General features: G+C 41.9%; 1 protein-coding gene across 2 annotated transcripts in view; it reads right to left on the minus strand.

Annotated features, from left to right (window-relative positions):
- TBC1D8 (TBC1 domain family member 8) overlaps nucleotides 1-27,668 on the minus strand; it is a 122,237-nt gene that overhangs the window by 64,755 nt on the left and 29,814 nt on the right. For both annotated transcript variants that reach the window (XM_082672028.1, XM_082672027.1), the window contains exon 2: nucleotides 16,762-16,872. In XM_082672028.1, the coding sequence (XP_082528154.1) occupies nucleotides 16,762-16,872 (111 nt within the window). The remainder of the gene's footprint in view (nucleotides 1-16,761; nucleotides 16,873-27,668) is intronic.

Consider the following 27,668-nt stretch of genomic DNA (forward strand, 5'->3'; position numbering starts at 1 on the left):
TAAAAAAGAATGAAATGATACCATTTGCAGCAACATGGGTGGATCTAGAGATTATCATTCTAAGTGAAGTAAGTCAGAGAAAGACAAATATCATATGTTAACACTTATATGTGGAATCTAAAAAAATGATACAAATGAACTTATTTACAAAACAGAAACAGACTCACAGACATAGAAAACAAACTTACAGTTACCAAAAGGGGAAGGGGGGGGGGGTAAATTAGGAATTTGGGATTAGTAGATACACACTACTATGTATAAAACAGATAAGCAACAAGGACCTACTGTACAGCACAGGGAACTATATTCAATATCTTGTAATAACCTATAATGGAAAAGAATCTGAAAAAGAATATATGTATATATATATGTATTAACTGAATTACTCTGCTGTACACCCGAATCCCTGTAAATCAACTATACTTCGATTTTTTAAAAAAGGCATAAACCTGGATAATTAACCTCCACCTATGTGAACATGTTGTAAAGTCAGAAGTGAAAGCAGGATAAGAACATGGGGCAGAGAATTTCACACTCCCTGAATTTCCTTCTTATTTTTAGTTTTTTTTTTTTTTTTTTTTTTTGGCGGTACACGGGCCTCTTACTGCTGTGGCCTCTCCCGTTGCGGAGCACAGGCTCCGGATGCGCAGGCTCAGCGGCCATGGCTCACGGGCCCAGCCGCCCCGCGGCATGTGGGATCTTCCCGGACCAGGGCACGAACCCGTGTCCCCTGCATCGGCAGGCGGACTCTCAACCACTGCGCCACCAGGGAAGCCCTCCTTCTTATTTTTTAAATACAGATCACTCCCCAGCCCAGGGCCACTCGAGCATGCAAGGTTCTAGCAGATGTCAGGGAAGTGAGGGACGGCGGCAGTTTCAGTCATGGAAGTCAGCATGACCTGAGGATGAGGACACACCCACACCCGCAAGTCCAGCAGGGAAGGAGGGCTCTGGACACCACGTGAGTCAGGACGCTTCCACTCTGACGCTCTGCCTTCATCCACTGACGGCTAAGGAGTCAATCAGTAAAAAGTCACTGTTCTGAAACCCAGCTGCGTTAGTCGCTCTCTCATCTTCTAAAATGGAAGGGACGGAACCGGATGTTTGCTAAGATCCCCTCCAGATGGTTTCTTTTGTCAAAGAAGCCATGCTCTGTGCAGAAGTGAGGCAACCCGTAAGATACTAGAGAAAAGTTTGATTCCCAGCTTTCAAACTTTATGTTTTTGTTTAGGTCATATTTATTCTGAAGCATGTCAAATAAAAAGAAACAAATCGGGATTTGTAAGGTAAGGAGAGACTTTATGCAAAAGGATTATTACAAGAGGGAGAAAAGGGGCGATTTTTTTCCTCCCAGTTTTATTGAGATATAACTGACATAAAGCACTGTATAAACTTAAGGTGCACAGCAATAATGATTTGACTTACATACGTCATGAAATGATTATCACAATGAGTTTAGTGAACATCCTTCATCTCACACAGACACAAAATTAAAGAAATAGAAAAAAAATTTTTTTCCTTTTAATGAGAACTCAGGATTTACTGTCTTAAAAACTTTCATCTATTTATATATTTTTATATACATTTCATATATTATCATATATAATGATATTTCATATATATTTCATATATAACATACAGTAATGTTAATTATATTTATCACGTTGTACGTTACATCCCTAGTAGTTATTTATCTTATAACTGGAAGTTTGTACTTTTTGACCCCCTTCATCCAATTCCCTCTCCTCTCCACCTCCCCCCACCTTCGATAACCACAAATCTGGTCTCTTTTTCTATGAGTCTGTTTGTTTTTGAAGTATAACTGACCTACAACACTGTTAGTTCCTATCACACAACACAGTGATTTGCTATGTCTCTATGTTTCAGAAAAGGGACTACTGCAACAGAGAAAACTCAGACCTTGGGGTCTTCAATGATCTCCCCAGTTTAAAAGCATTTTACAAAAATGACTTTTGACCTTCAAATTCACTAAGTCTGAAAGTTAGACACAGCACTTGCCTGCTTTTTAAGTAACTATAAGCACCATCGCTAGTGCAAGAACACCTTCAGTGAGTTTAATTGTTGAAAAATTACTTTATTGAAAACAGTTAAGAGCCTGGTGATGGAAACATCCTAATAGAAAAGAAACGTCAACCACGGTCTCCCTCCGTAACTTCCAAGTGTAAATCCACGTAGAAAATGCCAGCCAGTGTTGTTCCGACGAATCCCAAGCAACTCATACTGCGTGACCTTAGAAAGTGCTCACAAAGACGTTCTAACTTTCCTCCTGCAGGGCTGCCTCCCAGACTTTCCCTGAAGTGCACAGCAAGTTCTGTTCTTGAAAAAGGATCTGGCTGGTACTTCCTTTGCTGCCCTGGCACAAAGGTCACCAAGACAATAATCTGATCCGCCCTGGAACATTTCCTCCCGTAAGAAAACTCTCTCTCCAAAGACAAAGCAAACAGTGATGCAGAAAACAAGAAACTAAAGCACCCGCCACGGTCAAGGACAGAGATAAGGGATGACACAGCAGAAGGAACAGTCTGACAGAACGTTCTGTAAGAACCCTCACCTGGGCCACCAGGGAGGTCCCCCGACGCAAGATGTGCCCCTGGCAAGTCATGAGGAACCTGCACGTTGCTTCTTCCCTCTCCAGGGCCAATAATTACTTACACATTGCTGAGAGGCTCAGACAAGGAAAGTACAGGAAAGGAAGGGATGTTTTAAACTGGAAAGCATAACTCCTGTGATTCTCACTTTTTAAAAAACATATCCCACACGTTGTTAGCAAAACTATCACAGCTTCCTTCGGCGACCCTTGAAATTTCAAAATCATGTTTTTTCATTTTCCAAATCTAAAATATTAACAAAGTTTTATTCGAACTACACACATACCTGCTCCCAAGATGCAGATGTGCTTCTGCCCGTCCAGGCTGTATCTCCCCCTGGTCCGCAGGAAATCCACACTCCGCTGCCGGGGAGGGCTGTCACGGCATCACTCTCACCTGCTACCATTTGGCTCCTTTTTTTTTTTTTTTTTTCTGTTTTCCTGCTCTCCCTCATTTCACTCAAGACCAGGGACAGACCTTGCTAGGAACACTAAAACCTTGCATGACACTGTCATAAACAGTCACAAAACTAGCCGGGCAAAATGACTCTGGAGTCCAAACGCAGGCCATAAGGACGTGGGCATTATTAAAAGGCCACCTGGATAAAGATGTTATGAGCTTGGGCTTCCCTGGTGGTGCAGAAGAGTAACCGCCGCTCACCGCAACCAGAGAAAGGCCGCGCACAGCAACAAAGACCCAATGTAGCCAAAAATAAATAAATAAATTTATTTAAAAAAAATAAAAAATATATATATATATGCTTGTTTAAAAAAAAAGATTTATTGATCTTCTCCTGAAGCTTCTGCTCTCTTGGCCACGTTCTTTGCAGGACACCACCCTGGTTGCCTCTAAGCACGGCAAGTCCACTGTCTGTAACCAGAAAAGACAGCCCACCCCCCATCTCAATGAACTGACATGACAAGGACTCAAACTACTGCATGATGAATTCAACTCCTGCAACAGTCCAGGCAGATAATCCAGAGTCTCGCCTCAGTATCCTCTGCTCCCTAAAAGCAGGCAAAGAAAACACAACTAGCTCACTGTCTGGGGCCACGGTCAAGAATAAAATGTATGTATGGATAACAGAGCAATAGCTGTGAGAATCCCCTACCAGTAGGAACACGAAATAACACATCAGTAACTCGCAGCGTGGCACAGCCTGGACTCGACTGCAGGCCAAAGCGCAGCTGAGGCCACCAGACACAGAGAAACGGCGACAGCGCCCTGTTCCTCCAGGGCCCCAAAGAGCTCTTCGCAGCCTAGGTGTCAACTCGGTCAAAGGCCGAGCCCCCTGCAGGCTGGAGCCCCGTGCCTGATCCCCCCTCCCTGCTCTTTTCTCCTCCCCTCCTGTCCCTGACTAGGGGCTGCCTCCCAGGAGTCTCCTTTCCTGGTTCTACACACTGTGCACTTGGTTCCTACTCGTGCACTAATCACTGCCTATCTGATTTCAAAAAGAAAGCAGACACACATTATTCAGCCTTAAAAGGAAAGAAATTCTGACACACGCCATGACATGGATGAATCTTTTTTTTTTTTTGAACTTTTTAATCATTTCCTAATTTGTCTCCAGCTTCTGACATGGATGAACCTTGAGGACATTATGCTAAGTGAGATAAGCCAGCCACAAGAGGGCGAACACTGCAAGATTCCACTTACAGGAGGCTCTTAAGGTCATCAAGGTCAGAAAGACAGGAAGCAGAGAGTGGTTTTCAGGGTCTGGGGGAGGGAGGAATGGGGAGTTAGCGTTTAACGGGTACAGAGTTTCCATGTGTGAAGGTGAAAATTCTAGAGATGGATGGTGGCGATGGCAGCACACCAGTGTGAATGTGCTTAGTGCCTCTGAACTGTACACTTAAAAATGGTTAAGCTGGACTATTCACAGTAGCCAAGACATGGAAGCAACCTAAGTGTCCATCGACAGATGAATGGATAAAGATGTGGTATATTTATACAATGGAATATTACTCAGCCATAAAAAAAATTTGCAATAGTGCCATTTGCAGCAACATGGATGGACCTAGAGATTATCATACTAAGTGAGGCAAGCCAGAGAAAGACAAATATCGTATAGTGCTTGTATGTGGAGTCTAACAAAATGATAAAAATGAACTTATTTACAAAACAGAAGCAGACTCACAGACACAGAGAGCAGACTTGTGGTTGCCAAGGGTGAGGAGGGTAGAGGAGGGATGGATCAGGAGTCTGGGACTAGCAGATAAACAACAAGGTTCTACTGTATAACACAGGGACTTATATTCAATATCCTATAGTAAACCGTAATGGAAAAGAAAAAGAAAGAAAAAAATGGTTAAGCTGGTCAATCTTATATTTCACCACAATAAAAAAAAATTTTATTTTATTTTTTTTTTAAAGAAAGCAAGTAAGGCTCGGTGCTTTGTGACCGCCGGGAGGGGTGGGATGGGGAGGTTGGGAGGGAGGGAGACGCAAGAGGGAAGAGATATGGGAACATATGTATATGTATAGCTGATTCACTTTGTTATAAAGCAGAAACTAACACACCATTGTAAAGCAATTATACCCCAATAAAGATGTTAAAAACAAAATAAATAAAATAAAATAAAATAAAAAGCAAGCAAGCAAGACCCCGGTTTTGCAAGTTCCTCTACTGTTCAGTGGCCCTGGTGGCTGGTTACAGAGCTCAGACTCAGACAGCCCTGGGCTATCCCTGGCCCTGGTTTCTCAGAAAGGGCCCAAGACGTCTTATCTGTGATTACACGCACCACCTTCCTTCCCTTTCCTACAAACGGGAGTCTTGACTGCTGAGCCCTTGACCTTCCTTGCATACTTTACCCCTCATTCACCCACTGCTATTTACTGAGCTGACCACACTCCAGGCTCTGCCCTGGGCACTGGAGGGTCAGTAGTGAGCACGACTCTGAGAAAACTTTGATTTTCATGAGGCAGGTAAGCATTTAAATAAAAGGGAAACCTTCAAACAGCCTCCTCCGTTCCGGCCCTTGAGTCCTTCCAGTACTCAGCTCTACTAATGTTTCCCTTTTATAAAGCCTTGGGATTCTCTGATCCATGTAAGTTAACAAAATACTAGTAATAGCAACTTCTCTCTCCTTTCCACCACAGCCACCCACAGATCTCTGTTGCCAAATAATAATCATGTTCACCCACGAAATTATCTCCCCAGCTCTTCCACCTCTGCTTAAAAAGAAACAGAAAAAGTTATCATGGAAATTCTCCCCATACTGCCGCGTGAGCAGCCAGAGACAAGTGAAGATATAAATCATTCCCGTGGGCCACGCTTCCTGTTCCTACCACGTCCTGGTGCCGCCCAGGGCTTTCCTACAGCGCCTGTTTGTGCTTTATCTGAGACGCAAAACCCTGGGCAGGGAGCCTTTCTCAATGCTCAAGACACAATAAAATATTAAATGTGGTGAGTCAATATCACTGTGCAAGATGCCCAAGTGACTCCCAGAAGAGGGCTAAGTACCTAAATCAATACCACAAGCCTGAGTCACAAATCCCTTTCCCGTCCTCTCCTTCCCTAACCCAAGAAAAGAGGCACTGGAACGAACAACTGCCTACTCGGACCTTCTGTGGGCAAAAGGACAGAGGAAAATGAAGCATCTGCAGACCTGCCATGGGTCACGTCCAAGGCAAGCACCTACTCAAGTGGAAACCAAAGGAAGCAGATCTTTTTAATATATTTTCTAAGTGGAGTCTAGTTGACTTACAATGTTGTGTTAATTTCAAGTATACAGCAAAGTGATCCAGTTATACATATATGTATGTATCTATTCTTTTCAGATTCTTTTCCCTTATAGGTTATTACAAGATATTGAATGTAGTTCCCTGTGTATTACAGTAGGTCCTTGTTGCTTATCTATTTTATATATAGTAGTGTGTATATGTTAATCCCAAACTCCCAATTTATCCCTCCCAACCCCCCTTTCCCCCTTGGTAACCATAAGTTTGTTTTCTATGTCTGTGAGTGTTTCTGTTTTGTAAATAAGTTCATCTGTATCATTTTTTTAGATTCCACATGTAAGCAATATCATATATTTGTCTTTGTATGGCTTACTGCATTTAGTATGATAATCTCTAGGTCCATCCATGTTGATGCAAGTGGCTTTATTTCATTCTTTTTACGGTTCAAGGAAGCAGATCTTGGTTCAACAGAAAGAATGGCCCAAGAATTAAATCTGCTGAGAACAACGACACTGCCAGGGGTGGTGGGGATTCAGCGTAAGCTGCTGCAGCCTTTACAGACGGCAGTTGGGCAATATACATATCAAAGGTCGTATAAATGTACATCCATCGGATGCAACAATTCCTTATTACAGGCACACCCCAGAGATGCGGTGGGCTGGGCTCAGAGCACTGCAATAAAGCAGATAGCACAATAAAGCGAGTCGAAAAATTTTTTGATTTTCCGGGGCCTATAAAAGTTACGTTTACACTATCCTATAGTCTGTTAAGTGTGCAATAGCATTACGTCTAAATAAACAATGGATATTGGTTCAAGATGGCAGAGTAGGACGTGTGCTCACTCCCTCTTGCAAGAGCACCGTAATCACAACTAACTGCTGAACAATTATCAACAGGAAGACACTGGAACTCACCAAAAAAGATACGCCACATCCAAAGACAAAGGAGAAGCCCAGTGAGATGGCAGGAGAGGCGCAATCACAATAAAATCAAGTCCCACAACCGCTAGGTGGGTGACTCACAAACTGGAGAACACTTATACCACAGAAGTCCACCCACTGGAGTGAACGTTCTGAGCCCCACGTCAGGCTTCCCAACCTGGGGGTCCAGCAACGGGAGGAGGAATTCCCAGAGAATCAGACTTTGAAGGCTAGCGGGATTTGACTGCAGGACTTCGACAGGACTGGGAGAAACAGAGACTCCACTCCTGGAGGGCACACACAAAGTACTGTACACATCAGGACCCAGGGGGAGGGAGCAGTGATGCCATAGGAGACTGAACCCAACCTACCTGCTAGTGTTGGAGGGTCTCCTGCAGAGGCGAGGAGGGGCGGCTGTGGCTCACTGCGGGGACAAGGACACTGGCAGCAGAAGTTCTGGGAAGTACTTCTTGGTGTGAGCCCTCCCCGAGTCGCCATTAGCCCCACCAAAAGAGCTGGGTAGGCTCCAGTGCTGGGTCACCTCAGGCCAAACAACCAACAGGGAGGAAACTCAGCCCCACCCGTCAGCAGACAAGCCTATTAAAGTTTTACTGAGCTCTGCCCACCAGAGCAACACCCAGCTCTACCCACCACCAGTCCCTCCCAGCAGGAAGCTTGCACAAGCCTCTTAGATAGCCTCATCCACCAGAGGACAGACAGCAGAAGCAAGAAGAACTACAATTCTGCAGCCTGTGGAAGCAAAACCACATGCACAGAAAGATAAACAAAATGAAAAGACAGAGGATTATGTACCGGATGAAGGAACAAGATAAAACACCAGAAAAACAACTAAATGAAGTGGAGATAGGCAACCTTCCAGAAAAAGAATTCAGAATAATGATAGTGAAGATGAACCAGGACCTCAGAAAAAGAATGGAGGCAAAGATCGAGAAGATGCAAGAAATGTTTAACAAAGACCTAGAAGAATTAAAGAACAAACAAACAGAGATGACCAATGCAGTAACTGAAATGAAAACGACACTAGAAGGAATCAATAGCAGAATAACTGAGGCAGAAGAACGGATACGTGACCTGGAAAACAGAATGGTGGAAATCACTGCCGTGGAACAAAATAAAGAAAAAAGAAATGAAGACAGCCTGAGAGAGCTCTGGGACGACGTTAAACGCACGAACATTCGCATTACAGGGGTCCTGGAAGGAGGAGAGAGAGGGAAAGGACCTGAGAAAATATTTGAAGAGATTATAGTTGAAAACGTCCCTAACACGGAAAAGGAAATAGCCACCCAAGTGAAGGAAGTGCAGAGAGTACCAGGCAGGATAAACCCAAGGAGAAACACGCCGAGACACGTAGTAATCAAACTGACAAAAATTAAAGACAAAGAAAAGTTATTAAAAGCAACAAGGGAAAAACAACAAATAACATACAAGGGAACTCCCATAGGGTTAACAGCTGATTTCTCAGCAGAAACTCTACAAGCCAGAAGGGAGAGGTACGATATATTTAAAGTGATGAAAGGGAAGAATCTACAACCAAGATGACTCTACCCGGCAAGGACCTCATTCAGATTCAATGGAGAAATCAAAAGCTTTACAGACAAGCAAAAGCTAGGAGAATTCAGAACCACCAAACCAGCTCTACAACAAATGCTAAAGGAACTTCTCTAAGTTGGAAACACAAGAGAAGAAAAGGACCTATAAAAACAAACCCAAAACAATTAAGAAAATGGTAATAGGAACATACATATCAATAATTACCTTAAATGTAAATGGATTAAGTGCTCCAACCAAAAGACAAAGGCTCGCTGAATGGATACAAAAACAAGACCCATATATATGCTGTCTACAAGAGACCCACTTCAGACCTAGGGACACATTCAGACTGAAAGTGAGGGGATGGAAAAAGATATTCCATGCAAATGGAAATCAAAAGAAAGCTGGAGCAGCAATACTCATATCAGATAAAATAGACTTTAAAATAAAGAATGTTACAAGAGAAAAGGAAGAACACTACATAATGATCAAGAGATCAATCCAAGAAGAAGATATAACAATTATAAATATATATGCACCCAACACAGGAGCACCTCAATATATAAGGCAAATGGTACAGCTATAAAAGAGGAAATCGACAGTAACGTAATAATAGAAAGGGATTTTAACACCTCACTTACACCAACGGACAGATCAACCAGACAGAAAATTAATAAGGAAACACAAGCTTTAAATGACACAACAGACCAGATAGATTTAATTGATATTTACAGGACATTCCATCCAAAAACAGCAGATTTCTTCTCAAGTGCACATAGAACATTCTCCAGGATAGATCACATCTTGGGTCACAAATCAAGCCTCAGTAAATTTAAGAAAACTGAAATCATATCAAGCATCTTTCCCGACCACAAAGCTATGAGATTAGAAATCAATTACAGGGGAAAAAACGTAAAAAACGCAAAAAACGCAAACACACGGAGGCTAAACAATATGTTACTAAATAACCAAGAGATCACTGAAGAAATCAAAGAGGAAAACAGAAAATACCAGGAGACAAATGACAAAGAAAATACTATGATCCAAAACCTATGGGATGCAGCAAAAGCAATTCTAAGAAGGAAGTTTATAGCAATACAATCCTACCTCAAGAAACAAGAAAAATCTCAAACAATCTAACCTTAGACCTAAAGGAACTAGAAAAAGAAGAACAAACAAAACCTAAAGTTAGTAGAAGGAAAGATATCATAAAGATCAGAGCAGAAATAAATGAAATAGAAACAAAGAAATAATAGTTAAGATCAATAAAACTAAAAGCTGGTTCTTTGAAAGGATAAACAAAATTGATAAACCTTTAGCCAGACTCATCAACAAAAAGAGGGAGAGGACTCAAATCAATAAAATTAGAAATGAAAAAGGAGAACTTACAACAGACACTGCAGAAATACAAAGCATCCTAAGAGACTACTACAAGCAACTCTATGCCAATAAAATGGACAACCTGGAAGCAATGGACAAATGCTTAGAAATGTATCACCTTCCAAGACTGAACCAGGAAGAAACAGAAAATATGAACAGGCCAATCACAAGTAATGAAACTGAAACTGTGATTAAAACGCTTCCAACAAACAAAGGTCCAGGACCAGATGGCTTCACAGGTGAATTCTATCAAACATTTAGAGAAAAGCTAACACCCATCCTTCTCAAACCCTTCCAAAAAATTGCAGAGGAAGGAACACTCCCAAACTCATTCTATGAGGCCACCATCACCCTGATACCAAACCAGACAAAGATACTACAAAAAAAGAAAATTACAGACCAATATCACTGATGAATATAGATGTAAAAATCTTCAACAAAATACTAGCAAACAGAATCCAACAACACATTAAAAGGATCATACACCATGATCAAGTGGGATTTATCCCTGGGATGCAAGGATTCTTCAATATATGCAAATCAATCAATGTGATACACCATATTACCCAACTGAAGGATAAAAACCATATGATCATCTCAATAGATGCAGAAAAAGCTTTTGACAAAATTCAACACCCATTTATGATAAAAACTCTCCAGAATGTGGGCATAGAGGGAGCCTACCTCGACATAATAAAGGCCATACATGACAAACCCACAGCAAACATCATTATCAATGGTGAAAAACTGAAAGCATTTCCTCTAAGATCAGGAACAAGACAAGGATGTCCACTCTCACCACTATTATTCAACATAGCTTTGGAAGTCCCAGCCACGGCAATCAGAGAAGAAAAATAAAAGGAATACAAATTGGAAAAGAAGAAGTAAAACTGTCACTGTTTGCAGATGACATGATACTATACATAGAGAATCCTAAAGATGTCACCAGAAAACTACTAGAGGTAATCAATGAATTTGGTAAAGTTGCAGGATACAAAATTAATGCACAGAAATCTCTTGCATTGCTATACACGAACAATGAAAAATCTGAAAGAGAAATTAAGGAAACAATCCCATTCCCCACTACAACAAAAAGAATAAAATACCTAGGAATAAACCTACCTAAGGAGGTAAAAGACCTGTACTCAGAAAACTATAAGACACTGATAAAAGAACTCAACGATGACATGAACAGATGGAGAGATATACCATGTTCTTGGATTAGAAAAATCAGTACTGTGAAAATGACTCTACTACCCAAAGCAATCTACAGATTCAGTGCAATCCCTATCAAATTACCAATGGCATTTTTTACAGAACTAGAACAAAAAAAATCTTAAAATTTGTATAGAGACACAAAAGACCCCAAATAGCCAAAGCAATCTTGAGGGAAAGAAAGGGAGCTGGAGGAATCAGACTCCCTGACTTCAGACTATACTACAAAGCCTACAACAGAAATATAATAGAAATAATACTACAGAAATAATACTACAACAGAAATATAGATCAGTGGAACAGGACAGAAAGCCCAGAGATAAACCCATGCACCTATGGTCAACTAATCTATCACAAAGGAGGCAAGGATATAAAATGGAGAAAAGACAGTCTCTTCAATAAGTGGTGCTGGGAAAACAGGACAGCTACATGTAAAAGAATGAAATTAGAACACTCCCTAACACCATACACAAAAATAAACTCAAAATGGATTAGAGACCTAGGGACTTCCCGGGTGGCGCAGTGGTTAAGAATCTGCCTGCCAATGCAGGGGACATGGGTTTGAGCCCTGGTCCGGGAAGATCCCACATGCCACGGAGTAACTAAGCCCATGCACCACAACTACTGAGTCTGTGCTCTAGAGCCCACGAGCCACAGCTACTGAGCCTGTGTGTCACAACTGCTGAAGCCCACAGGCCTAGAGCCCGTGCTCCACAACAAGAGAAGCCACCGCAGTGAGAAGCCTGTGCAACGCAACGAAGAGTGGCCTCCGCTCGCCGTAACTAGAGAAAGCCCGCGCGCAGCAGCAAAGACCCAGCGCAGCCAAAATAAGTAAATAAGTTTATTACCAAAAAAAAAAGTGGATTAAAGACCTAAATGTAAGACGAGATACTATAAAACTCTTAGAGGAAAATATAGGGAGAACACTCTTTGACATAAATCACAGCAAGACCTTTTTTGACTCACCTCCTAGAGTAATGGAAATAGAAACAAAAATAAACAAATGGGACCTAATGAAACTTAAAAGCATTTGCACAGCAAACGAAACTATAAACAAGATGAAATGACAACCCTCAGAATGGGAGAAAATATTTGCAAATGAATTAGCAGACAAAGGATTAATCTCCAAAATATATAAACAGCTCATGCAGCTCAATATTAAAAAAAACAAACAACCCAATCAAAAAGTGAGCAGAAAACCTAAATAGACATTTCTCCAAAGAAAACATACAGGTGGCCACGAAGCACATGAAAAGCTGCTCAACATCGCTAATTATTAGAGAAATGCAAATCAAAACTACGGTGAGGTATCACCTCACACCAGTCAGAATGGGCATCTTCAGAAAATCTACAAACAACAAATGCTGGAGAGGGTGTGGAGAAAAGGGAACCCTCTTGCACTGTTGGTGGGAACGTTAAGTGATACAGCCACTATGGAGAACAGTATGGAGGTTCCTTAAAAAACTAAAAACAGAATTACCATATGACCCAGCAATCCCACTACTAGGCATATACCCTGAGAAAACCATAATTCAAAAAGATACATGCACCCCAATGTTCATTGCAGCACTATTTACAATAGCCAGGTCATGGAAGCAACCTAGATGCCCATCAACAGATGAATGGACAAAGAAGATGTGGTACATATACACAATTATTACTCAGCCATAAAAAGGAACGAAACTGGGTTATTTGCAGAGACATGGATGGACCTAGAGACTGTCATACAGAGTGAAGTAAGTCAGAAATAGAAAAACAAATATCGTGTGTTAATGCATACATGTGGAATCTAGAAAAATGGTACAGATTAAACTGTTTGCAAGGCAGAAATAGAGACACAGATGTAGAGAACATCTACATGTTCTCTACAAGCGGGGGAAGTGGGGGATGAATTGGGAGATGGGATTGACATATATATATGTCAATTGACATATATATATACACTAATATGTATAAAATAGATAATTAATTTTAAAAGAAGACCTATTTAAGTAATAGAAAACATGAAGAGATGAAAAAATAAATAACAAACAATGTACATGCCTTAATTTAAAAAAACACCATATTGGGCTTCCCTGGGGAGCAGTGGTTGAGAATCTGCCTGCTAACGCAGGGGACACGGGTTCGAGCCCTGGTCTGGGAGGATCCCACATGCTGCAGAGCAACTGGGCCCATGAGCCACAACTACTGAGCCTGCGCGTCTGGAGCCTGTGCTCCGCAGTAAGAGAGGCCACGACAGTGAGAGGCCCATGTACCGCAAAAAACAAAACAAAACAAAAAAAAAAAACAAATAAAAAACAAACAAAAAGAACGTTTCCTTAAATGATTAAAGAAATCAATCTGGGGCTTCCCTGGTGGCGCAGTGGTTAAGAATCCGCCTGCCAATGCAGAGGACACGGGTTCGAGCTCTGGTCTGAGAAGATCCCACATGCCGCGGAGCAACTAAGCCCGTGCGCCACAACTACTGAGCCTAGGCTCTAGAGCCCGTGAGCCACTACAGAGCCCACGTGCCACAACTACTGAAGCCCGCGTGCCTAGAGCCCATGCTCCGCAACAAGAGAAGCCACCGCAATGAGAAGCCCACGCACCGCAAAGAAGAGAAGCCCCCGCTCGCCGCAATCAGAGAAAGCCCACGCACAGCAATGAAGACCCAACACAGCCAAAAATAAAAAAAAGAGAAATCAATCTGTGTCCTGGAGGAGCACGTGGAGTTGCAGAAAAATGTAACATGGTATATGCTCAAGGGAGTAACAGGTTATAACCAAGTTCCTAAAGGGACTAATGCTACTGAACTTCAGTGATAAAAAACAGTTATCCCCACAAAAAGCACATCACCCACAAGGGCGGAGGCAGGAATCAGACCAGCCTGAGATTTCTCCCTTTGCCACTTAAATACTGAAAGACCCCGAAGTGATGGCCACCAAGCTCCACAGTCTGGCCAGAGCCCATCAGACCCAGCCAAGGTGTCATTCGAGTTCAAAAGCAAGGCACAAACACTTGCAAATGTGAGATGTTATCAGGAGAAGAAAACAGGCATATAGCCGATTAAGACAGGAACCAAAATAAAAGACTCTGTGCTGGGAAAGCTGTACCTGATGGAAGCACTAAATCAATTTACATAGAGAACTGAGCCAAATAATGGTGGAAAGTGTGGTTACAGAAGAGAATGGAAATTACCACGTACAATGAATAGTAAGACTTTTAAAAATGAGAGCCTAATGGACATACATACACCACCAAATGTAGAATAGGTAGCTAGTGGGAAGCAGCGGCATAGCACAGGGAGATCAGCTCGGTGCTTTGTGACCACCTAGAGGGGAGAGATAGGGAGGGTGGGAGGGAGATACAAGAGGGAGGGGATATGGGGATATAAGTATACATATAGCTGATTCATTTTGTTATAAAGCAGAAACTAACACACCATTGTAAAGCAATTATACTCCAATAAAGATGTTAGAAAAAATAAAAAATGAGAGCCTGGGGAAGCAGGGGAGGGATGAGAACGCTGACATCCCTGTCCTTCAGGAGGGGAGTCAATGAACATTGCCAGAACGGAAACACTGTCTTCAAAAGCCACAATTCTGACCTTGTCATGCTTTTAAACATCTCTCCCCTTGACCTTAAATGAACCTTTTAGAAAGTAAGTGCTCGGGGTTTATTTGAAGTTTAACAGTTCTTTCGTTTCACTTCAGCATCTTTCCTTTTATTGAAATCCACTAAAAACAATATTTTTATCATAAACTAGCACTGTCAGACAAGCTGCATTTTTATAAAGCACGTCTATCCTTCTTCATAACTATCCCCGGACTCGTCTAAATGCATTAGAAAGTTGTGTTGGGAATTCTCCGGCGGTCCAGTGGTTAGGACTCAACGCTTTCACTGCCGTGGTCCCAGGTGTAATCCCTGGTCAGGGAACTAATATCCCCAAGCCACGCAGTGTGGCCAAAAAAATACAAAGAAAAAAAAAAAGTTGTCTGGATGATGTGACCCCAGTGTCACTGGAGGTCCCCTTGGGTGCCTAGGATGTGGGGCAAGATATATTTTCTTATCTGTACTTTCCAGTATTAACTGATTATATTGAGCGTGCATCATTTCATCACTTAATGCAAATAGAGAATGATTTGTTCAAAAAAAAAAAACAGACTGGAAAAACATGCCAAGATGTGAACAGCTGTTAGTAATGGTGGATATGGATGACAATTTTCTTCTTTAAACTTTCCTGTATTTTTTCCAGGAAAAAAAAAAAATTCATCCAATGTTGTTCAAGAATGTGAGGTGACAATGAAAGTTTATGGTAATTAGTAAAATGTTAAGAGGAAAAAAACACAACTAGAAACCTCTGTGGAGAGGCACACACGCAGACACAAGACTGATTAGCACCAGATAAAAGGTTATAGGTGATTTCTTTCTCCTCCTTTCTTACCTATTTTCTAATTTCTGAAGGATGAACATTTAGTACTTGTGTAATTAAAAAGACACATCTGGGGTTTTTTTTTAATATACATTATTTTATTTATTTATTTTTGGCTGCATCGGGTCTTCTTTGCTGCGCGCAGGCTATCTCTAACTGCGGCACGCGGGCTTCTCACTGCAGTGGCTTCTCTTGTTGCAGAGGACAGACTCTAGGCGTACAGGCTTCAGTAGTTGTGTCATGCAGGCTCAGTAGCTGTGGCTCACGGGCTCTAGCGCTCAGGCTCAGTCGTTGTGGTGCACGGGCTTACTTGCTCCGCGGCATGTGGGATCCTCCCGGACCGGGGCACGAACCCGTGTCCCCTGCATCGGCAGGCGGACTCTCAACCACTGCGCCACCAGAGAAGCCCCGGTTTCGTTTTTTAATAGAAGTGGCTTCTCAGGGTGCAACGATTCCCAGCCCCAGAGGAGCTGGAGTGACGAGGCGGAGTATTGGACAGTGCATGCAGGAGGAACTGAAGCTCAGCTGGAGAGGATGCGAAGGTGATTTCTAAATTCCCGTAGGGCTCAGCAGTCCAGTGATTCAGTGCACACGTGGAACAAGGGTGAAGGCTGGCATAAGACAGACCCAGCCCCAGACGCCTCCCCTGCCCTGTTACGGTATATGCACACGCCCCAGACTCGTGTGTTATGTCAGACACAAGATGAAGAAAACAGCTGGATTCACAGCCCCCTGGACCAACACGCCACTCGAAAGCCTGGATGCCCAAGCTTAGAGCCTCTACATGCTTCCAATGGTTGGAAAAGAAAAACAAAAAAAGAAAGGAAGAACAAAGAGCTCATGGCAGCAGATGAGGTTCTAGAAGGAGTTACCTTCTAGCGTCACGACCATGCAGATACTCATGCCCAGACCTCAAGGTGGGGAACACTCCACCTGGAACAAAACTCACCCGTGGCCACGGCCCAGTAAACGTCCGATCCACTCAGTAACTCACCACATGCTATGGGAGAATACACCTGGGAGCCGGGGACCTGGAGGAGAATTCGAAACGGAGCGACCCGGGCGTTGGAATCCAGCACCGCGTCCAGGGCCCCCACCAGGCGACCTTCAAGAGACAAGAGGACAACACACATGTGAGCACAGGAACAGACAGGCCAGCAGCCCACGTGCAGCCACCCGCTCCCCGCGCACGTGCCCTGCCTCTAGGCTCGACCCCGGGCAGCAGGCCTGGTGTCCAGCTCGCGAAGCCCGGAGATCTAGCTGCCTTGTCCCGTTTCAGAGCATCTGGAACAGAGGCCGGCATTTGCGGCCACTCAGCGCAGATTTGCAGAATCAATGAGTGAGTGAACAAGGGGCCCCCGACAAGCCACCCAAGCGAGCTGAGTCTTTGGTTCCCCCAGTGGCACGGTACAGGAGGCCACAGCATGCAGTAAATAAAGGCTAGGGATCCAGAGGCTGACGGCCTGACTTGAATTGTGGCTCCACTACCTTCCAGCTGTGTGACCTTGGGCAAGGTGTTTAACTTCTCTGTGCCCCAGTTTCCCCATTTGTAAAATGGACTAACCACAGTGTATCTTCCTCACAAGGTAACTGTGAGAATTAAACCAGTTAATGTATGCAGCATTCAGAGGGCTCAGACTATCACCTGGCCATGAGAAGTATTACCTAAATGTTGCCTATTATTATTATTATTATTATTATTATTATTATTATTATATCATCATCGCAAAGGTGGAAGAATAATCCAGCAAGGAACTGTGAGAAGCAAATAAGAAAACATACTGAGGGACTTCCCAGGTGGTGCAGTGGCTAAGACTCCACGTTCCCAGTGCAGGGGGCCCAGGTTCCATCCCTGGTCAGGGAACTAGATCCCTCATGCATGCTGCAACTAAGAGTCTGCATGCCGCAACTAAGGAGCCTGCCTGCTACAACAAAGACCTGGCACAGCCAAATAAATAAATAAAATTAATATTAAAAAAAAAAAAAAAAGAGGGCTTCCCTGGTGGCGCAGTGGTTGAGAGTCTGCCTGCCGATGCAGGGGACACGGGTTCATGCCCCGGTCCGGGAAGATCCCACATGCCGCGGAGCGGCTGGGCCCGTGAGCCATGGCCACTGGGCCTGCGCATCCGGAGCCTGTGCTCCGCAACGGGAGAGGCCACAACAGTGAGAGGCCGGCGTACCGCAAAAAAAAAAAACAAAAACAAAAGAAAACATATCGAAGTCCTTCACACACCATGAAGCACACAACACAAAAGTTTACCATCCTGTTGTCATGAAAAGCACCATGAATCAACAGCAGAGGGAAAAAATGACAACACCTGCTCCTGCCCCATCTTCTACTGCCTAGAACTCAAGACGGTTGAGAGGATTAAGACCCTCTAATTCTTACGTAACAGGCCCTGAGGAAGGGCCACAAGTTTCTGCAGAATGTCCCATAGTTTGGTTTTGTCTGATGCTTCATCATAATTAGAGCATAATTAGATTCAGGTTATTTTGCAATGAGTCACAGAAGTGGTGTTGTATCCCTTTTACCCCATCCTATCAGGTGCCAGGAGATTTTGTTTTGTCCCATTACTGGTAACACTCCTTTGACCAGTGGATGAAGGGTGTCTGCCAAGCTTCCGTCTGTGCGGTGTCTCCTTTCTCTTTGTCATTAACAAGCACTCCGTGGAGAATTACTTTGAAACTCTGTTCCTCATTAACTTTTCAACTTATTCTTTTAGCCCTATCAGTCTGGGTTCACCTTTTCCTACTTTATCCAACGGGTTTGAGGCAGGAGGGAAGGGGGCAGGGCACAACCCTTAAAGAATGACACAACCCTTGAGAAAAACTGGATACGACACAAACTGGTTGCTACCACTGTCCCCTTCCTGGCAGATGCCCCCCTCATCCTATCCAGGCTCTGACTGCCCACGCACCCCACCCCTACACTCACCGCGATCTGTCCCACTTAATGGCTTTAGGGGAAGAGGGGAGAAAGGGTGTGTGGGTTTTTAGAGCAATTATTCCTTAGGCTGCCCACAATTTTTGCCTCCTTACTGGTTGGCTGCTGACTTACAGAAAACTGAGAGGCCTGAAAGCTCTCTGCTTTAATGAAGAATGTAAGCAGCAGCTTAGGGGAGCTCTGATAAAACACACCGGGTGGGGGGAAGGGAGCAGAGTGTGGAGTTAAGGTTGCATTTGTGTAAGACTGATGAAACACGTTTGCCTATCAAAAAAGGGGGTGTAATAAGGAGGCTGACGGAGACTAGAAAAGGACTAAAGACCCTCACCCACCCCACACATGTACACCTGGCACTCCCACCAGAACTCAGAGCTCCGTTTGGTAAAACCCTGAGCAACCAAAGACGGAAGTGGGCAGGCTGGCCAGTAACTCAGAGCAGAAGCAGTCTTTTTTTTTTTTTTTTAATTTTACTGAAGTATAGTTGATTTATTATGTTGTGTTAATTTCTGCTGTACAGCAAAGTGATTCGGTTTATATATATATATATATATATATATATAAAATATATTCTTTTTCATATTCTTTTCCATGATGGTTTATCACAGGATACTGAGTATAGTTCCCTGTGCTTACAGTAGGACCCTGTTGTTTATCCAGCCTATATATACTAGTTTGCATCTGCCAGTCCTCCCCGTCCCACCCTCCCCCTTGGCAACCACAAGTCTGTTCTCTATGTCTATGAGTTTGCTTCTGTTACATAGATATGTTTATTCAGATTCCACATGTAAGTGACATCATATGGTATTTGTCTTTCTCTTTCTGACCTACTTTACTTAGTACTGATGCCAAAAACCTGGCCTCTGTGCACTGGTGCTGAATCGAATCTCAGAGACAGAGTTTTGGGTGAAGTAGAAAAGAATAGCTTTATTGCTTTGCCAGCCAAAGGGGGATACAGCGAGCTCGTGCCCCTTGAAGACTTCAGGTGGTAAAATTGTACATTACCACAATATCAACAGGCTCTAGTGTGACAGCAGATGACATCTGAAAGAACAGCAAGACCCCATCTGGGGAGGAGCCCAAAGACAAAAGAGGTCAAAACCAGGACACCTGAGGAACCTGAAACCTGAGGCACCTACTGCTGTAGCTATAGGCACCTACAGCAAACCTTAAACACAGCCCAAGTCATAGTAAGAATAACATACAATTCACAATAAAGAACCACTCTTCAGTTCTTACTACCCGACACATCATGTCTGGCTTTCAACAAAGAATACTGAAAGGCAAGAAAAAACATGATCTGAAGAGCTAGCAAGCATCAGAATGGGCATCATACATGGCACAGATCTTGGAATTATCACACAAGGAATTTAAAATAACTGTGATTAATAGGTTAAGGGCTCCAATGCAAAGGCAGACAATATGCAAGAACAGATACCTAATGTAGCAGAGAAATGGAGACCCTAAGAACTAGTCAAAAAGAAATGCTAGAAAGCAAAAACACACTAAAAGAATGAAGACTGTGTTTGGTGGGCTCATCAGTAGACTGGACACAGCCAAGATGAGCTTGAAGACAAGTAAATAGAAATCTCCCAAACTGAAATACAAAGAGGAAAAAAAGATGAAAAGACAAAAAAGAGCATCCCAGAACTGTGGAGCAACTTTAAAAGGTTTAAGATATACATAAACGGAATACCAGAAGAAGAAAGAGAAAATTGTTTGAAGTTATAATGGCTGAGAATTTCCTAGAACTAATTACAGACACCAAGATAATTACAAATACAGGAAGCTCAGACAACATCTAACAGGTTAAATACCAAAAAATACACGCGTAGGCATACCATATTCAAATTGCAGAAACCAAAGACAAAGGGAAAATCAGAATGGAAAAAAACAGCTTACCCGTAGAGGAACGAAGAATTACAGCAGACTTCTTGTTAAAAACCATACAAGCAAGAGTGTGGAATGAAATATTTAAAGCATTGAAAGAAAAAAACACCAGCCTAGAATTCTATACCCAGTGAAACTATTCATCAAAAGTAAAGGAGAAATAAAGAATTTTTTAAGCAAACAAAAACTGAAAGAATACATTTCCAGTAGACCAAACCGGTAATAAATGTTAAAAGAAGTTCTTCAGAGAGAAATAAAAATGATATGTCAGAACTAAGGCCTTCATAAAGAAAGCAAGTGGTGTGCTGGAGAAGAAAAAAAAGCAAACTAAAATATTTTCTTTTTCTTATTTGTAATTGATCTAAAAGATAACTGTTAAAGTAATAATAGTGAAAATGCACTGGGTGATCACAGCACATGGAAGAAGTGAATAGCAGCAATGTCAAAGGATCAGAGGGAAGACTTGAAAACACAGTTATAAGACAGTGTTATTTGAAGGCAGACTTAGATTAGTTTGAAATGTATATTGCAAACTCTAGGGCAACTCCTACAAAATTTTTTTAAAGAAGTATAACTGATATCCTAAGAGGAGAGAAAATGGAATCATAAAATATTCCATTGAAACCAAACAAGGCAGAGACTTTTTTTAATGTAATGAAAACAAATATGGTGGGTATTAATCCAACTACAGTTCACCCTTGAACAACACAGATGTGAACTGCACAGGTCCACATAACACATGAATATTTTTCAATAGTACATACTACAGTGCTACATGAGCCACGGTTGTTGAATCCCTGGTTGGTCGAATCCACGGATATGGAGGAACCACAGACCTGGAGGAATCATGGTATTTGGAGCGCTAGCTATAAGTTATACACAGATTTCTGACTGCATAGAGGGTCGGGACCCCTAACCCCTGCACTGTTCAAGGGTCAACTGTATATTATGATCACTTTCAATGTGAATGGTCTGAACACACTATGAAAAGACTGAGATTTCAGAGTGGATTAAAAAAAATTTCTTTTAAATCTCAGTTGTATGCTGTCCCCAAGAAACCCACTTTATTAAGAGTCAGATTAAAGGAAAAGGGATTGGGAGAGGAGGGGGAGACACAGTAAAGAAATGGAGGGCTTCCCTGGTGGCACAGTGGTTGAGAGTCAGCCTGCCGACGCAGGGGACACGGGTTCGTGCCCCGGTCCAGGAAGATCCCACATGCCGTGGAGCGGCTGGGCCCGTGAGCCATGGCCGCTGAGCCTGCGCGTCCGGAGCCTGTGCTCCGCAACGGGAGAGGGGCAGCAACAGTGAGAGGCCCGCATACCGCAAAAAAAAAAGAAATGGAGAAAGATATGCTAACATTAATGAAAAGAAAGATGGAGTAGCTATATTAATTTTCGGACAGAGTAGACTTCAGAACAAGAAAAATAAAGGGGGGCATTACATAATGATAAAGGGGTAAACTGTGCAAGAAGACGTAGCAATCCTTGTGTGCATCTAACAGAGCATCAAAATACATGTAGCAAAAACTGATAGAACTGTAAGGAGAAATAGATTAATATACTACTATAGTTGGGGATTTCAATACCCACCTTGCAGTAACTGATAGATCAAGCAGGTAGAAACTCAGTAAGGATCCAGCAACTGGATCTAAATGACATGGATAGAACATTCCATTCAACCACAATAGAATACACGTTCTTCAAGCTTGCATGGAATATTCACCAAGGTAGAACATAGTCTGGGCCATAAAACATACCTTGACAAATTTAAACAGAATATAAAATCACATAAAGTGCATTCTCAAATTACAGTGGAATTAAACTAGAAATCAGTAACAGAAAGATAGCTGGAAAATCCCCGAATATATGGAGATTAAACACACTTGCAAATAACACATGGGTCAAAGAAGAGGTCTTACGCTTTCAAATATTTGAACTAAATAAAAATGAAAACACAACTTAGAAAAAAATGTACAATGTAGCAAAAGCAGTGCTTAGAGAGAAATTTATAGCAGTAAATGCATAAATTAGAAATGAGGAAAAAACTGAAAATCAATCATCTAAGCTCCTCCTTTAGGAAACTACAGAAAGAAGAGCAACATGATCCTAAAGAAAGCAGAAGAAAATAATAAAAATTGAGCAAAAAAAACAACAAAATTCAAAATAAAAAAACAAGCAGCAAAAAATCAATAAAGCCAAAATCTGATTCTTTGAAAAGATCAATAAAAGTGATAAGCCTCTAGCTGGTCTAAGGAAGGAAAAAGGAGGGAAGATATCAATACAAATTACCAATATCAGAAATGAAAGAGGTTGTCACCACTGGTCCCTTTGATATTAAAAGGATACTAAAGGAATACCATGAACAGCTCTATACTCACAAATCTGACAACTTACATGAAATGTACCAATTCCTTGAAAGACACAAGTTATCAAAACTCACACAAAGAGAACTAAATCATTTGAATAGGCCTATATTTATTAAAGAAATTGAATCAATAATTTAAAACCTGCCCAATAAAAGTAAATACCAGGTCCAGATGGTTTCACTGGTGAATCTACTAAATGTTAAGGAAGACATGATAATAATCCTTCACAATCTCTTTCAAAAAAACAAAAGCAGAGGGAACACTCCCCGCCTCATTCTCTGAGGCCAGCATTATCCTAATACCAAAACCAGATAAAGATTTTACAATAAAGGAAAACTACAGACCAGAATCTCCCATGCAAAAATCCTCAAAAAAAATTAGCAAATCAAATCCAACAATGTATGAAGAGAATTAGGTGCCATAAACAAGTGGGACTTAATCCAGGTATACAAGGTTGGTTCAACATTTGCAAATCAATCAGTGTAATACACCACGTCAACCAACTAAAGAAGAAAAATCATATGATCATATCAATCGATGCAGAAAAAGATTTGACAAAAATCCAACATCCATTCACGGTTAAAATCAAACCAACCATCTTTGGGCAAACTAGGAATCAAGAACCTCTTTCGTGTGATAAGGAGTATCTACAAAACACCTACAACTAACACCATAATGGTGAGAAACTGGATGCTTTCCTGCAAAGATGAGGAACGAGGCAAGGATGTCTCCTCTCACTACTCCTACTCAACATCATACTAAAAGTTGTAGCTACTGTAATAAGACAAGAAGAGTAAATAAAAGGTATACAGATAGGGAAGGAAGAAATGAAACTATCTTTGCTCACAGATGACATGCTTGTTTTTATAGAAAAATCCCAAAGAATCAATAAACAGACAAACAAACAAAAACTTACAGAATAAGCAAATATAGAAAGGCTGCAGGACAGAAGGTTAATATGACAAGTGCTTTCCTAAATACCAGCAATGAACAACTGGAATTTTAAAAATGTAAATACCACTGACAACAGCAAAAGGTGTTTTTATTAGGTAGAAATCTAACAAAATATGCACAGGATCTATATGCAGAAAACTACAAAACTCGATGCAAGAATTCAAAGAAGACCTAAACACATGGAGAGATAGTCCACGTTCATGGATTGAAAGATTCAATACTGTTAAGATGTCAATTCATCCCAACCTGATCTACAGATTCAGTGCAATACAATAAAAATCCTGGCAAGCTATTTTGTAGATATTGACAAATCGATTATAAAGTTTACTTGAAAAGGCAAAGACCTAGAAGAGCCAATAACAATACTGAAGAAGAAGAAAGTTGGAGGACTCATGCTATACAATTTCAAGACTTAACTACAAAGCTACAATAATCAAGACAATGTGGTATTGGCAATAGGATACACAGGTTAATGGAAAAGAATCAGATCATATCTCAGAAACATATCCTACAAATACAGTCAACTGATCTTTGACAAAGGAGCAAAGGTATTCAGTGAAGGATAGTCTTTTCAACAAATGGTTCTGGAATAATTGGACATCCATATGGAAAAAATTAATTAACCTAAGACATCGACCTTCCACCTTTCAAATATTAACCCAAAATGAATCACATACCAAGTGCTGACAAGGATGCCAGCAACAGGAGCTCATTCATTGCTGATGGGAATGCTGATGGTACAGCCACTGTGGAAGACAGTTTGGTAGTTCTTGCTGAGCTAATCATATAGTCTTACACCATCCAGAAATCACACTCTTAAGTATTCATCCGACTGTTTTGAAAATTCATGTCCACACAAAAACCTGCATACAAATATTTATAGAAGCTGTATTCATAACTGCCCCAAGCTGGAGGCAACCAAGCTGTCCTTCAACAGGTGAATGGATAATCAAACTGTGGTACATTATTCAATGGAGTATTATTCAGTGATAAAAAGAAGCAAACTATCAAGCCATGAAAATGGAAGAGAGAGAGAACTTAAATGCATACTGCTAAGTGAAAGAAGCCCTCCTGAAAAGACTGCATTCTGTATGATTCCAACCATTCTGGCAAAATGAAAAGGGAAAACTACAGCAAGGGTAGAAAAATCAGCGATTGCCAAGAAGAAGCTGAATTAGGCAAACATAGGGGAATTTTAGGGTGATGAGACTGCTCTGTATGATACTGTAATTGTGTATACGTGACACTATGGCTTTGTCAAAATCCACAGATGTTTCCAGCATAAAGAGTGAAACTTAATGTCTGCAAATTTTGGAAAAAAAAAATCATTTAGGAGGTCCGGGGATTCCCGAGTGAATGCAGAATATGACCAAAAAAAATCTAACTGTATTACAAATGTATGAAACAAGGGAGCGAAGGCAGTAAAGGGAAACGGTGTTGATTTAAGTAACTTTGGAAATGAACAGTCTTTAGGAAGTAAGGCCAAAGGAACATACGTAAGTTCTGTACTCCATGGAGTCTGGTATACTAGAAATGAGCAAATAAGAAAAAGGATGATGGAAGGTGTAAGCCAGGCTCCTAACTGGAGTGGGAGTTTACAGATAGGGAAGAATAATCTGTACAGTAATGAATCAGAGTCAAAGGCACAGGTATAAACTGATGTTTAGTTTACTATAGATACAAATGGCTACATATAGAGACACTTACTGATGTGTATATATACAAGGGTAATATACATAATTCCTTTCTCTGTCAGCTGAGAGGGCCCAGATGCCATGAGCACACCCAGCACCCAGATCTTGGTTTCTAATACCAACCTCCAGAAAAAGGGGATTAGTGCTCTTTGGAAAAATGGTTGATTCCAGGACTGGAGCAGGAAATATACAAGATGATCCTGGAGCATCTTGTAGTGGCCGAAACATAAGAAAGTGCTCCAAAAAAAAAAAAAACAAAAAAGTCCCACAGTATGGGAAGTGGAGGGAGTATAACTTTTCAGTGGAGAAACCTGACAAGCACTACCTTGGCCAGGTGATCAAGGTCAACATGTCATAAATCACGCTAACAGCATGCACTCTTGATATGATGCAATAAGAGTAGCATTTTATCCCTGTTCTTCCTCCCAAACACCCTTAACCCCACTCTAATCATGAGGAAAACTTCAAATTCCAATTAAGGAACATTCTACAAAATACCTGGCCAGTACTCCTCAAAACTGTCATGGTCATTTCAAAACAAGGAAAGTCTAAGAAACTGTCACAGCCCAAATGACAACTAAAGGTTAACATCGTATCCTGAATGGGATTCTGGAGCAGAAAAAGACCAAGGAAATCTGAACAAAAGATGGACTTTGGTTAATAATCATATTAGTGTTCTACTGCTGCTGTGACAAGTTACCACATAGTAGCTTAACATAAAACAAACGTATTATCTCACAGTTCTGTAGATCAGAAGTCTGATACGGATCTCACTGAGCGTTAATCAAGGTGTCAACACATGCCTTCCTGGAGGCTCTGGGTGAGAGTCCATTTGCCTGCCTCGTCCAGCTTGAAGAAACCACTCCCTTTACGTGGCTCATGGCCTCTGCTCTCATCTAAAGCCAGAAACACCAGGATGAGTTCCCCACGCTGCCATCTCTCTGGTTCTCTCTTAAGAGTCCCTCTTCCAGCTTTAACAACCCTTGTGATTCCATTGCACCCACCTGGATAATCTCCCTGGTTTAAGGTCCACTGATGAGCAACCGTAATTCCACCTGTGCTCTTAACCACCTTTGCCGTGTAACCTAACATAGTCCCAGGTTTCAGTCATTATTATGCCTATCACGGTAACTGATCAGTATCAGTTGGTTAATTGCAAGGGTAGTACATGTTTTTCCTTACTAACACACTAACATGTCCATAATAGGACACACTGGGTGAGGGTAGATGAGAACTCTCTCTACTATCTTCCCAATTTTTCTCTAAACCTAAAACTGTTCTAAAAATAAAGCTTATTAAAAAGAAAAGGACAAGGAGAGTCAGCCCAGTCAGTGCCCACCTGCAGACAAGTGTGTGGGGTGGGGGGGTGACCCCCCTGTCTGTGCAAATGCAAACTCTCCTGCAGGAACCCCAGGAGGGGGCAGGGGCACTGAATGGGGGAGGGGAGGGGTAAGCCAGAGCACTCAGGGCGGAACCAAAAGCAGCACAGAGACAAAAGAAATAAGGAGAGGAGAGGCCAGGACCGCAGAGAAGATGCAAACTGGGAGGAAGGGCAGCGAGAGTTCTCAGCAGGAACACCAAAGTGAGAAGTGAAAACTCCGGAAGAGAAAATTATCCTTCAACTCCTGTTGTTGCACAGGTGCAATAAAGAGGTTAACATGGCAAAGAAATCCTTCAAAGTTATTAGAAAATAGAGTAAAATGTCTGCAAATTTCAAATGGGTCAAAGACAAAAACACATACCCATAAACAGAGCAAATATACGGGGCAGTGTTTAGGCGCGGCTCCTAACGGCAGGGTACACAGCCCTGTTTATTCCGCCCTTTTATAAAGAAGCTGAAGAGAACTCACATGGACGTCTTTTACGCAATACCTATTAGCCAGGCGCAGGCTCATTAAAAAAATATACACAGGGAAGTTGTACAGTACTGTGTCTGTTTTCTCATGAATCGTCACAAAATCCTCACAGAAATGCACCGTCACCCACAAAGCTGCACCTCTACCTGCATTCACACTGAACGCAGAGCTGTCCCCGTTCCTCCAGAAACAGCCCCCCAA

The sequence above is a fragment of the Grampus griseus genome, assembly GCF_964374135.1.
Source record: "Grampus griseus genome assembly, chromosome: 15".
NCBI classification, from domain to species: domain Eukaryota; kingdom Metazoa; phylum Chordata; class Mammalia; order Artiodactyla; family Delphinidae; genus Grampus; species Grampus griseus.